Raw genomic sequence first — 14,898 nt, 5'->3', positions numbered from 1 at the left:
CCACATAACGTTTAACGTTTTGCAACACAATAAAATCAAGCAACCCTTTAGTAACAGACATAAAAAAAAAAACATTGAGTGACACCCAACCAGCCTCCAAACTAGCTTAGCATAAAGACTGGAAGCGAAGGGAACGAGGTAACGTTAGCCTGGCTCTATCCAAAGATCAAGGATAAACCAACAACACTTAAAGCTCATTATTTAACACATTTTATCTCATCTGTTTAATCTGTGTACGAACAGAAATATCTCCAGTGGTAGGCTCTTTATAACATGATCTGACTACGTGGATATAATACGGATTTATAGCTTTGCATTGCACTTTAATAGCATCCATATTCACTCGATTAATAAATAAATATACTAGTTCTTCAGTTAGCTACAAGTAATAACGCAACATAACGTAGGTATTATGAGTTACTTTTGTGTAGAAATTGTTCGTGCTAAAGAAAATAAGAAAAGATATGTTGTAATGCCGAATTATATAATAAATGTATAAAAAACATTAAAATAATTCCAATTGTGAAACCCCACCAGTCTCCAAACTAGCATGCTAACTGCCTAGCTTCAAATGTTAGCTGGCTAACATTAATAGTGAAAAAAAACCACCTTGAACCGGGGTAATTTCTCTTAATACTTTTCCCATTTGAACTGAAATTCCCCCATGTTTTGCCACTGACAGGCTATGATTAATATTCTAAGTGTGTGACAATTAATGGAAAGGATTTCTAAGGAAGTTGACCATTCTGTTAAAGAGTAAGATCCTTTTTTTTTTTTAAACATAATAGACCTTTTTCACAGCAGACATGGTGACATGTCATAGTAGGAAAAGCACAGGTGTATTCAAAACCATTACTGATGGCTGCATTCCACTTAGGAGAGGTCCTGGTATTGTTCATGCTGACTCACTGAAATATCTTACTGGGACACTTGATGGAACTGAGCCATCGTTAAGGTTATCAATTTCAGCTGTGCTTTTCCTACTATGACAAGTCATAATGTCTGCTGTGAAAAAGGTCCATAACATCCTCAAAATTGTGTTTGCTAAACCCACCATACTCCATGTAAATAAACAGTCATTTTAGCATCGTAAAATGCACTTCATTCAAAGTCGACAGAAACTAAATAAAGCTATGAAAAGGCGTTTTGGGTCTTCTTTCCACTTTTTCAACCATCACAACTCTAGGTTTGTTTTAAATAAACACATAGTTTACCGATTTACATGTAAAAATATGATGGCTCTTTACACGCTAAAAGTATTGTTTTTTTAAAAGGAGTCTGGTGGGTTTAGCGCTAGCGACTTCAGAGCTGTTTCTGGTTAAACAGAAAGGTCTCAAAGAAGTTTTAAAGGTCCATCTCTGAAGGGATCCTTCCCATAATGTTGTCAGACACTTAGAATAATGATCTGAGCCTGTCAGCGGCAAAAACAGAACAGAAGCTGGACAATTGTCCTCTTAACTTACATTGTAGCTTGTTTTTCCGCTGCCGACTGCAGCGATCTCTCTTAAAGGGGTGGTTCAGAATTTTGGACATTTCCAAGTTAGCCAGAGTGTTATTTATCAGTGGAGACAGTTTTCAACACTTTTCATCCAGTCCTTCCAGTTGCAGAGTTCGCTGATGCTAGGCTAGCGCAAGTCAACAGTATCTGCTAAACAGTCTTACCCACTCCACAGTACACCCGAGGCAAATAAGTTATAACGCCAGACTATCGATGTTAATGTTGATAGAATAATGTTAGAAATAAAACTACCCTTGCATCTCAATGATCGCATTACATTTTGAGGGACTAGTTTCTCAGCAGCGGCGGAATTTTACTTTGCTCCAGTTAGTAGTACTGTGCCGAAAAGTAAACCGAGATAAAATAAAATAAATTTCACAAAAGATGACTCAAACCGATTAATCGATTATCAAATAAGTTGGCGATTAGTTTAATAGTTGACAACTAATCAATTAATCTTTGCAGCTCTACAACAAAACTCCCCAGCCAGACTGACGTGCACCTCTCGAAAAATGTAACTAAACGTCGCGGCGATGTACGTCGCTAGGCCGTGGCTTGGTAGCGTTGCATTTCCCCCCCTGACTCATTTCCTGATTCTCCTTCTCCATCAACAACATGAGATCAAAGAGAGGGTTAACTTCTCCTGCTCCAGAGTTCCCACTGTGGTCAGAAAGAACAGGGGAGACACTTTGTTTCTCTCACTATGACTCTAGAGTCACTACTCGCTCTGAAGATGATCACCGTCACTCTCTCCGTCGCTCTACCACACATACACACACACACACACACACACACACACGCCGGCCCTACTACTGTTAAAGCGCTGACACACCAACCCGATAATCTGCCGTCTGACAGTCTGGTGAGGTCGGTGACTCGAGTCTGTTCGGTGTGTTCCGTGCCGTCGTCCGTCCGAGGGGCCGTCGGCCTTCATTTTGGGCGATTTGACATGTATAATTGGCGGGTCGGGCACTGCCGGCAGTCGGACTCAATGACCCCTCTGATTGGTGGAGAGCTAACCTGGAAACGGGGAGCGGGATGAGCGTGACTAGAGTCTCTCAAAATCGGAGGAAAATCTTCTAAACTGACCTTTTGTTGATCTGAAATGAAGACGGATTCAGCAACTGCACGGCCTGTTTCTCTCTTCAAATGTTTTCAGAAACACGTTTCGGTGAATCATTTTAGTCCAATATGAGATCGTATTCTGAACGAGCCACATTTCGTCTCGTCTCTTTGGTGTGTTCCGAGGCATTTTTTGACCAACTCGGGGAGACTGACCAGTCCAGCTGCCTTTTCTGCCGAGGGTCGGCCGTGTGGTCGGTGTGTCTGCAGCTTTAAAGAGATCGACGCACAGAAGAAGTACAAACCTCAGGCCACTTACGTAGGCTATGGAGAAAGCTCTGCGGGGAGCCTCCGCAGAACCACAAATCCCGCTTTAATATGTCAAAGAACAGATCAAATCATCTCATGTAGCAAATTGCAGCTTTGGTGAAACCGGCCCCCAGTGTTGCATTAGAAATGATGTTTTGGGAGATTAACTGCATGTTTAATATATAGATGAGTTGCATATCCGCTGCCTGAGGGTTGAGTGGAGTTGTGAGTGACAACAAGCTTGTTTGGATTAGAATCACGTGAGAGTCAAAGTTCTCTTTCAAGCTGAACAAGCGCCTCACACCTCAGCTTGTTTGGATGAATCGCGCCTGTGTCGCCTCAGTAGGCCTTTTTCACGGCAGACATGTTGACATGTCATAGTAGGAAAATCACAGGTGTATACAAAACCATTAATGATGGCTGCGTGCTGGTATTGTGCATGCTGACTGCTTTTCCTACTATGACTATAAGTGCAAATGTTTGCTGTGAAAAAGGTCCATTATTGATTTGTTCCTGCTGGAAATCGGCAGTTGTAAAATAAATCGGCGTACCAATTCCTCGGCGGGAGTCTAAATGTACCCTCACGACCATTTTCACGGTATTGTTTTTTTCCTGATTTTTATAAAGCTGGAAAAGGGAGCAAAGCATGAATCTGGCAGACTTTGGGGGTTTGACTGTGTATCAGCTGGAAGAGATTAGAACAGGCTTAATTTGGCTCGTGCGGGATTGAACGAGATGACTAAACCAACTAAAGCAGAAGAGCTCTGGGATCATAATCTAATATATGGTATTCCGAACTTTTGAAGATTATTTTTTTTGTCATTTAAAAAGCCCCTGAAATGGATAATTCACTCAAAACAGGCAGCTGTTTTTTGCTAAGCAGGCTTTTTCCTGACTGAGAATGGGCCTTTGGGAGGGGGGGGGGGGACTACGCTCGACAGTAAACATGATTGGTCGGCGTACAGTAAAGGAAAAGAGTCTGTTTTACCTTTTAAAGGCAGCTACACGCCAACTCAATCGTCCGTTGGACAGTCTGGCGAGGTCGATGACTCGAGTCTGGTCGGTGTGTTCCGTGCCGTCGTCCGTTGGAGGAGCTGTCGGCCTTCATTTTGGCCGACCTGACGTGCTCAGTCGGAGACAGGGCTGTCGGGACTCACCCGGAAATGGCGAGCGGGATGACCGTGACTAAGCCTCTCAAAATCTGACGAAAATCTTTTAAACTGACCTTTGTCGATCTGAAATGAAGACGGATTCAGCAACTGCACGGCCTGTTTCTCTCTTCAAATGTTTCCAGAAACACGTTTCGGTGAACTATTTTAGTCCAATATGAGATCGTATTCTGAATCAGTCGCCAGTAATGGCCGGTTGAAAAATCCAAAATCCGGAAGCAGCAGCCAGACCCACGTGACGCGTTCGTCCAATCAGCTGCCGGTTTTCATTTTTTGGGCGACAATACAAGACGTAATACGTCTCCATAACAGCAGGCGCCGCTAATCTGTATTGTCGCCCCAAAAAAATGAAAACCGGCAGCTGATTGGACGAACGCGTCACGTGGGTCTGGCTGCTCCCGGGTTTTACAACCGAGCATAATGGCGGCTTCATTCAGAATACGATCTCATATTTTACGAAGAAAAAGACGAGGCCTGTGTTTTGTATGAAATGACAGTAACTGATTGATGTAAGATCGAAGTTTGACTAATGTTTACCTGCTGGGCTCGCAGCCAGATGGATAGTATCCATTAAAGGGTAACTACCGTTTTCTTCAACCTGGACCCTATGTTCCTATGTGTTTGTGTCTAAGTGACTGATGGGAACAACAATCTTTGACATTGGTCCAGTATTAAGAGAGATCACTGCAGTCGGCAGCGGTGAAACAAGCTACAATGTAAGTTAACAGGACAATTGTCCAGCTTGTATTTACCTTCACTAAAGTGCTGTTTTGCCGCTGACAGACTCGGATTAATATTCTAAGTGTCTGACAACATTAGAGTTTTCTGCCGATACTTTCTTTCAACTAAGTGTCTTCTGCGATATGTTGCAACTGTTCGCGATGTGTTTATAGCGGCAGTCGATATCGCGATGACTGTTTAAAAAACAAAATGATATTGTGCAGCCCTAATTGATACACTTTCAGTAAGAACCAATAACTGGTTCTTAGCTTCACAGGCCCACCTGTGAGTGGCAGAGCTCGATTTAAGAAGCACTTTTTGTCCCCAATTCTTTGTATCAGATACGCAAATGATGAGTATACTACCAATATCGACCTGATTGTAAAAATGTGGGTAGGTCTCGATGAGCTCTTGACTGCTGTTCATACGCAATATAAGGGCAGTCATCCCACTACTGTGACCTACTGACACCTGTACACTAAAACACTGACATTATCCAGTGTGGAGTATACAATACCAGTCATCTCTCGCACATCTCAGTAGTGACTTATACATACAGTAAAATCAGTTTGTCAAATTCTTTCCCCATTAATTATGCAGTATTGCATTCATGTAGGGGCCCCATATTTTCCAAAATACCTCCTGTCTGTTGTTCAACTTCAAACTTTTGTTCCCCAATTCTTACAAAGTAAAAGCCACCGTCTCACACTTTTGAATGTAAAGTTTCCCTGCCGTCCGTCAGGGTTTGTTTACACTGTAAGGAGGACTTCCTCTCCGCGTGGACCCATAATCGGCTGGTGGAAGTACTTTACCTTTTATCCCTCCAGTTTGATTGGCTTTTTATGGCGTCGCCTGATCGATGGCGCTGTGATTCTGCTTCAAACTTTACTGCAGAATGATGGCGGTGATTATTATTCGGCGTTGAGATAACAGATGTTTTATCGCCAAACACTTTAGGGAAGGCATTATTCCAAAACCATTGCACATGAATGCACCAGCGGGCTTTAATCAGTCCACACTTTGAACCTGAATTTCCGTGCAGACTGTTGAGAGGGAGGAATACAAAATGAGATGCAAAACCTGTCTTATTGGATGGTATCAAAGCTCCATGTGGAGTTGGATTTAATGTTGCCTTGGGCTGCCTGCAACTAACGATTACTTTCATTATCGATTATTTTCATAATCGTTTGGTCTATGAAATAGCGAAAAAATGTCCATCCCAGTTTCTCAAAGTCTTTACATGTCTTGTTTTGTCCTAAACCCAAAGATATTCAGAAAAGCAACGAACCCACCATATTTGAGAGGCTGAAAACAGCATCTTCTGCCATTTCCGCATGAAAAATGACTTCAACTATTAATCAATAATTTAAAATAGTTCCCAATTCTTTTTCTACCGATCGACTAATCCGAGTAGTTGGCTCATCGGTGCGGCTCTAATGTTGCCGAGTTTGTCTCGTGCTGGGATCAGACTACACGATCATTGCTCTATTTGACAGACGTGTGTCCGGGGTTGCACTGATTCAACCTTTTCTCCCCCGTTTTGAAACCTAAACTCAGGGCCAAAACTGAGACCTCATGGGATGCTTTATTCCCCTTTTTGTCCTCCCAAATTTAAAATGTGCAGCTGCCTCACTGTGTGGGATGCATTCAGATTTATATGACAAACTATGCACCGCACATCGCTGCGAGAACCCATTTAAAGCAGAATTAAGATATCCTGTAATTTATGGAAGAAATCAATCAGGATCCGGTTTATGGCCAAGTACGGCAAAACGCCAAAAAAAATATTAAATGAAGTTAACTGTTCACACACACACAATACAGTAACGTGAGCTATTTAAATGAGCTGATACATGGTTAAACCTCATTGGCTCTTACCAGTGTATCTCCGTGTGTACTTCGTTCACAGCAATCCCACCAATCGGTCCCAAAACGTCCCAGTTAGAGAGGAAATGCCCTAAACATATTCTTTGTAAATCTTTACAATCATTCCCCTAAAGAACCAAGCAGGCCTGCCTTGTAGCACCATCCAAATGTTCTTCAAGACTTGCCATTTTCAGCGTGTAGCTCGCTAGTTCGAATCGAGGGACATCCTCTGCCGATTATTCTCATTGATCCAGACTATAAGCTCGCTGCATGGACACTTGGAACACTTTGTCTTTACATTAGCACCCACCCCAAAATAATAATAGCAAATGTCGGTCTGTGTATTGATGAATATGTCACCTATAATCTGCTATACGTCCAGCACTCTTAACGTTTTGGGGGAAATCTGCATTTTGACAATGACTTGAACGTCCAGTTCCTCTGAAGTTGATGAAACCTATGAAGAAAAAAAAAAAAGGTGCTGAATCATGTTACACATATGCAGCACTTTTATGCCTACTCTCATGTCACAAATCATATTAGTTGGTAATAATCTTTATTTACAGAGGGTTATTTGTATTATCCAGGTGATTTTGCCATACATGCTTATTGGCCACAACTAAAAGAATCAGTTGATTGGGTAAGTCTTGCCCAAATGCCCTTTGCCCAAACTTCACCGCAGTGACATGAGTGTATTTTTTGTTATTTATAGAACAATGCTTTTGCGGTTGAATATTTGCAAAAAAAAATGTGCGCGTGTGCCCGCCCGCGCGTCCATCTGTGCCTGATCGCATGTCTTGCTGTAGACACAGCTGAGAAGTCAAGACAGCCAAAATCCCCATAAACCTGGGTGTTTTATTTTGAAATTTAGTTTATTTTGTAAAGTGTCTAGGTGCACTGTGTCCTTCCTGTATGTGATTTTTTTTTTTTAAATAGGTAGGTAGGGAAAACCCTGTAATTGTTAGTTTTTTTTTAAATCATCTCGTTGAAATGATGAAACGTGGCTTCATTTCAGCTGATGTGTTGCTCCTGTGACCTCACCCCCGCACTGATGTGAGTCTGGTTTATTGTTCCAATTCAAGGCCTGGATAGATCAGAGACCAGACGAGATGGAGGGTTCAAGCACAACTGGAGCTTTTCTCTTTCTGGTGACAGTGAAGAGGAAAGGAGTCATGAGTAAGCACCCCCGGGTCCAGCCAGCACTGCACTGCATCACTCGCCCACCACACGCACAGGAAAAAGACCCCAGTGACACCTCTGCTGATGAGCAAGCTGTTCCCGTCTCTCAATGATACACGCACCGGCCTTTTTCAGTGCAGCACTACAGATCTGTGCGGACACACAAAACATCCTCTCCTCTGTTTTACAAATCAGAGTCTGCTAGGGTTGGACCGATATGTCGGCTGTTTTATTAATCATCGCGGTTGGTCCTGATCGTGGAAAAAAATAGATAACCCTTCAGCGAAATGCAGCTTTCTTTGCTCCTTTTTAAATGGTTTAAATGCTTTTTTGCACATTTAATCTAAAATGTTATCAGTCAATTGTTTAGGCTGTACAATTTAGGAAATGGTAAAAAGGTCTAGGGCTGCAACTAACAACTATTTTCATTTTCTGGATGAATGCATTAGTTTTTTGGTCTATAAAATGTCAGAAAATGGGGAAAAATGTTGATCAGTGTTTTCCAAAAGCCCAGGATGACGTCCCCAAATGTCCCAAAAATATCAGCTGTTAACCACTGAATCAAAGTAACCGCATTTTGTATCGGTCAAACCCTAGAATCCACTTTGTCATTTCATACCTACTGATACACAGAGAGACGTGTAAATGTTTTAAAGTATATAGTTTAGAGTATATACACACACACACACACACACAAGTACAAGTACACACACACACACAAGTACACACAAGTACAAGTACACACACAAGTACACACAAGTACAAGTACACACACACAGTACACACAAGTACAAGTACACACACAAGTACACACACACACACACACACACACACACAAGTACACACACACACACACACACACAAGTACACACACACACACACACACACACACAAGTACACACACACACACAAGTACACACACACACAAAGTACACACACACACACACACGTAGGTGCACACACACAAGTACACACACACACGTAAGTGCACAGCACACACACACGTAGTGCACACGCACACACACACACACACTAAGTGCACACACACAAGTACACAGTACACACACACAAGTACAGCACACACACACACAAGTAGACACAAGTACAAGTACACACACACACAAGTAGACACAAGTACACACACACACACAAGTAGACACACACACACACACACACACACACACACAGTACACACACACACACACACACAAGTACACACACACACACACACACACATACAAGTACACACACACACACACAAGTACACACAAGTACACACACACGTAAGTGCACACACACACACGTAAGTGCACACACACACACGTAAGTGCACACACACACACACGTAAGTACACACATGTAAGTACACACACACACACACACACACACACGTACACACACATGCACACACACATGTACAGACACCTACACACACACACGGACTCGCACATGCACACACACACACAGTACACACATACACATGTAGGCACACGCACGCACACACACACACATGCGCGCGTACACACGCACGCGTGTACACACGCACGCACACACCCCCACGTACACACGTACAGATACGTACACAAACACACAGACACACAGACACACACACACACGCAGGCACACGCACGCACACACACACACACACACACACACACACGTAGGCACATGCACGCATACACACACACACACACACACACGTACACTCTGACTAAGATGTTTGTATTGTTTGTGTTTCCTGTCAGTGCGAGCGTGATGAGCACGGAGGAGATGGACCGGCAGCAGCCCACCTCCCCTGAGGAGAAAAAGGTAAAGTGCTCTCCCTGAACTCCCTCTCGTTTTCTGACTCCCCCCCCCCCCCCCAATGATGTTGACTCCCAGCGGGGGCGCGGGGCTATCCAAATAACCCTGCAGACAGCACCCAAGCCTGGCTGGCGCCTGGCGCTGCAGAGAGATGCGCCCCAAAGGACCCCGGCGGTACATGAGCTAACACTGCTAGGGCGGCTGCTGCTGTTGGTGGTGTTGTTGTTGTTGTGTGTGTGAGAGTGGGCGATGGATGTTGGCCTCTGATTGTTCTGTAGAGGATATCATTCCCTCTGGATTTGATTAATGTCAGAAAAGACAGATGATAATACATGAAATTTAAGGCTACAGCTACACTAATATGTTTTTTGTTTTTATAAATGTGTATGTGTGTCGTCTGCTCAGTCTCCCACTCTTAGGCACTTCACTTCCTCTGATCCTTTGAGAACGTATGAAAACAGGCCAAATAATCATATGAGGCCGCTGAACAAGCTGCCACCCAAAAGGCTCAGGTACAGAACGCTTTATTTATATTCATATAAACTTTGCAGTGTTGCTTCACAGCTTTTTTATTTTTTTTTTATTTTAGGTGCCTTAGAAATAAATACAATGTGATGATTCAAAACAAGTCAGAAACATGGGAATGAATGACTTCATTTCTGCTTTTAGTTCACAAATTGAATATTTGTTGTGAGAAGATTCATGTTTTACTTGTTGCTTCCGCCCGAATAATAATGATAAATCTAGACTTGCCAATAGGCGTAGGCCGGTAACGTTTCAAGGTTTACCGCGGTTTGAAAAAGTCCCGGTTTTTAAAACCCTTTCTGTGGTATGAGCTGTTTTTAATGAGTCATCAAGGACAAAAAGTGCATTTCAGAAATCTCTCTCCCTGCCAGTGTGTTTAAAAATCAAATGCATTGTGTTCAAAAAGTTTTCATTTTGTACCCAGACGTTTCACTTTATTAATACGTTTGAGACCTCCTGCTGTAACGTGTTCTTTTGATGCGGACTGTCTTTTTGTACGTGTCGTCCTTTCCCGCAGCGAGGTCCCTCTCACCGTAGCAACGTCCTCGCCCATGCCCAACAGAAACAACTATTTGATCATCAGCCGCCCCGCACCTTCGCCAGGGATCGTTTTACAAGGGCGACACTTTCAGCACGCACAAATGCCCTCCACAATAAGGAAACCAGTCCAAAGGTAAGACGGAGCCCAGATCAAGCGGCATTTTCAGACTGTACGGTAACAAAACAATACAAACATATAACAGTCAAAGTGTGTGTGTGTGTGTGTGTGTGTGTTAGAGGTATGAATCTTCACTGATCTCCCAATTCAATTACGATTGTGTGTTGTTTAACTATATTCGTGGGGTCCAAAAACCGGGAGTCCAGTATACTTGTGGGGTCCTGACAGCTTTGTGGGGCCAAAATGCTGGACCCCACAAGTTTAAAGGTCTGTTTGAGGGTTAAGACTTGGTTTTAGGGTTAGGGTTAGAATGAGGTTCTGGTTAGGGTGAGGGTAAGGGTTAAGGTTAGGCATTTAGTTGTGATGGTTAAGGTTAGGGTAAGGGGCTAGGGAATGCATTATGCCCACAAAGATAGTGCCCCGCACTGTGTGTGTGTGTGTGTGTATGTGTGTGTGTATACGCATGTGTACCCATTTCAAGTTTCACTTTATTTATCCTTAGAAAAGGAAATTTAGTGTGCAGCACTGACGTGCACTTTCGAGAGGTGCACGTCAGGCTATGGCGTAGGGGTCCGTGTCTCTACGTATCTACGTACTAGGGGTGCACGATTTAGAAAACGTCACGATTCAATTAGATATCGATAGGCGTCAAGATACGTCCTTTGAGAACGTATGAAAACAGGCCAAATAATCATATGAGGCCGCTGAACAAACTGCCACCCAAAAGGCTCAGGTACAGAGACGCTTTATTTATATTCATATAAACTTTGCAGTGTTGCTTCACAGCTTTTTTTTAATTTTAGGTGCTTTAGAAATAAATACAATGTGATGATTCAAAACAAGTCAGAAACGTGGGAATGAATGACTTCATTTCTGCTTTTAGTTCACAAATTGAATATTTGTTGTGAGAAAGATTCATGTTTTACTTGTTGCTTCCGCTCCTGCTGTAACGTGTTCTTTTGATGCGGACTGTCTTTTTTGTACGTGTCGTCCCTTTCCCGCAGCGAGGTCCCTCTCACCGTAGCAACGTCCTCGCCCATGCCCAACAGAAACAACTATTTGATCATCAGCCGCCCCGCACCTTCGCCAGGGATCGTTTTACAAGGGCGACACTTTCAGCACGCACAAATGCCCTCCACAATAAGGAAACCAGTCCAAAGGTAAGACGGAGCCCAGATCAAGCGGCATTTTCAGACTGTACGGTAACAAAACAATACAAACATATAACAGTCAAAGTGTGTGTGTGTGTGTGTGTGTGTGTGTGTGTGTGTGTGTGTGTGTGTTAGAGGTATGAATCTTCACTGATCTCCCAATTCAATTACGATTGTGTGTTGTTTAACTATATTCGTGGGGTCCAAAAACCGGGAGTCCAGTATACTTGTGGGGTCCTGACAGCTTTGTGGGGCCAAAATGCTGGACCCCACAAGTTTAAAGGTCTGTTTGAGGGTTAAGACTTGGTTTTAGGGTTAGGGTTAGAATGAGGTTCTGGTTAGGGTGAGGGTAAGGGTTAAGGTTAGGCATTTAGTTGGGATGGTTAAGGTTAGGGTAAGGGGCTAGGGAATGCATTATGCCCACAAAGATAGTGCCCCGCACTGTGTGTGTGTGTATACGCATGTGTGTGTACCCATTTCAAGTTTCACTTTATTTATCCTTAGAAAAGGAAATTTAGTGTGCAGCACTGACGTGCACTTTCGAGAGGTGCACGTCAGGCTATGGCGTAGGGTCCGTGTCTCTACGTATCTACGTACTAGGGGTGCACGATTTAGAAAACGTCACGATTCAATTAGATATCGATTTTTAGGCTCAAGATTCGATTCAAAAACGATTCTCGATTTAAAAAAAATAAAAATAAAAAAATTATTCCCAGTGTGTAAATGTAGTTACTTTTTCCATGTGATTGCAGTAGACATACAATAAAAAAATAAAATAACTTAAAAAAAAATACAATTAATTAAATTTTGTTTATTTTTTTTTATTGAAAAATATGAATCTATTTTTAGAATTCTGATTTGATTTTGAATCAGAGCTTGAATCGCGATTTGAATGTGACTCTATTTTTTTTTTTTTTTTTTTTTGCACAGCCCTACTACGTACGTAGCCACGGCGTAGATTTATTTTGTTGAAAATATGTTTATTGCAGATCAACGTTGGGTACAGACTGCACTTGTTCATACAAGCAACATTGTTTTTCCATTTTCTTATTCATACAATAACGTCAATAAGCAGCAACCAAGAACATACAATTTGTAATTATTTGGCGGATTCTGAATACAGTGTGGTGAGGCGCCGTAGCAAATATCAAGACTTTATTTAAGAGACCAAAAAGCAAACCAGGAGTCAAAAGAGAGAAGAAATACTCCCTATGAAACCACTACTATTATATTGTCAACATATGTGACCCCTCATCACACGGCTTCTTCCCTCAGACCCCTTAAGCGTTTCGCCACGGCGTAGATTTAACGCAGAAGTAGAAATTGGCCTTTACTTGTGCTCTTCTCCTTTCTCATCTCAACTTACTCAAAATAACTTTTATTTGGGGATTAATCATGCTCTAAGTTTAAGGTAAACAGGAAGTATAATGTTGCCATGGATTGAGTGAGTTTCGCTGTGGGCTACAACTTGAGCCTTTTGACCATTTGACCGTTTGTTTACATTTTGGCACCATTCAAAGTACATTGAAATGACACAAATAGATTATCAAAAGAGTTGACTGATGTCAAATAAAATCCCTTTAATGGAAAGTGTAGGCTGTAAAAAAACAATGAACTGCTGCATTAGTGAGAAGTTTCTCTCCTTTTGATTTTGATCTTCAAGCAGCCTTGATTTGAAGGAAAGGTAAGACTTTGATCCAGCTGCATCACTCCCAGTTTACAGACTGGATCTCATCTCACGCTCTTTTCATTTCCCCGAACATTGTGCATATCCATTTATCTCCGGCTTGTGTCTGCAGCAGCTTCACATGCTGTCGGACTTTATGTCAGTGTGTGGTTTCCTTTTGTGATCTTTTTTTATCTTGTGTAAAATGCAGCTCATGCATGACTGTGACCAAAACTGACTGCACAAGGAAGCGGTAACGCTGCTTAAATGTTTGACACTTTCAACAGTTTAGAGCAGTGGTTCTCAATGTTTTTTTTCAATAATGTACCCCCTTTTGAATAGTTTTTTAAGCCAAGTACCCCCTGACCAGCGCAAAACCATACAGGTACAATACAGCGCTGGCAGTGATAGATTTACTAAACAACAACCACGTAACTGAAAAACATTGAAATGCTACATTTCAAATGTTTAGAATCCATCACTAAGATCATTGATTATTATAGTATAATTATTTTCAGAATAATGCAGGACATATTTTTTAAATTAGCATTTTGCAAAAATCTCACGTACCCCCTGCAGTACTCCAAAGTACCCCTAGGGGTACGCGTACCCCCATTTGAGAAACACTGGTTTAGAGTTAGCAGAAAGAAAGTCACTGCCGTGGTTTGACTTTAAATGTCAGTCCTAGTCCAAATCGGCCTGGTGCGTTCAGGCTCGACCCAAGCCGGACTGCCAACAATCTTTTTCAAATTTTTTGTTCAAACGTGATCTGCGCGTGAAGCCAAATGTTTTGAGGGTTTTTTTGTTTTTTAACAAGATCAACACAGTACTTGCACAGGAACAGGTCTTTGACTGACGTATCTAACAGGTTACATCCTACAGATGTGGACTTTGTTTCACTAAAAGTTGCGTTCCAGTTGGGTACGTCCGAGGTTCTTAAATGGCATCCACGTTCCTTTCACTTGCATCCCTTCCTCGCGTCTTAGTCCGTGCCACCGAGACAGCACGGGAGGAGAGAGGAGACGAGGACTGTGGCTGGATCTAACTTTCCTTATTTGACAGCTCCTCGGCTGAACTGGAAGTTGTTCTGTCCCGCCTTCGTGAAGGCCGTCTCAAAGCTCTTATTCTTCCATCAAATGAGAGACTTGGGAAGCAGCCCAGTTGTTCTTTTTTTGGAGGGTTTGCCCATAGCCACATATTTTCATTCTTTTCTTAAGCCACGTCTTGTCAAAAAATGAAAAAAAATATGCAAATAATTCATGAATAAGACCGTAAAATATGTCAGACATCAT

At 42.4% G+C, this 14,898-nt stretch overlaps 1 protein-coding gene across 3 annotated transcripts in view; it reads left to right on the top strand.

Moving 5' to 3' along the window:
• Positions 1–14,898, top strand: part of senp6a (SUMO specific peptidase 6a) — a 41,288-nt gene that overhangs the window by 550 nt on the left and 25,840 nt on the right. For 2 of the 3 annotated variants that reach the window (XM_078274337.1, XM_078274336.1), the window contains exons 1-2: positions 11,454–11,522; positions 11,794–11,949. In XM_078274337.1, the coding sequence (XP_078130463.1) occupies positions 11,485–11,522; positions 11,794–11,949 (194 nt within the window). In that variant the 5' untranslated portion in view covers positions 11,454–11,484. Of the gene's footprint in view, positions 1–7,706; positions 7,801–9,548; positions 9,613–10,011; positions 10,119–10,648; positions 10,805–11,453; positions 11,523–11,793; positions 11,950–13,603; positions 13,625–14,898 lie in introns of those variants that run through there. The other variant, XM_078274338.1, reaches the window with a different exon arrangement.

This window comes from Sander vitreus, chromosome 18, assembly GCF_031162955.1.
Source record: "Sander vitreus isolate 19-12246 chromosome 18, sanVit1, whole genome shotgun sequence".
Taxonomy (NCBI): domain Eukaryota; kingdom Metazoa; phylum Chordata; class Actinopteri; order Perciformes; family Percidae; genus Sander; species Sander vitreus.
This window is presented reverse-complemented; position numbering and strand designations above follow the sequence as displayed.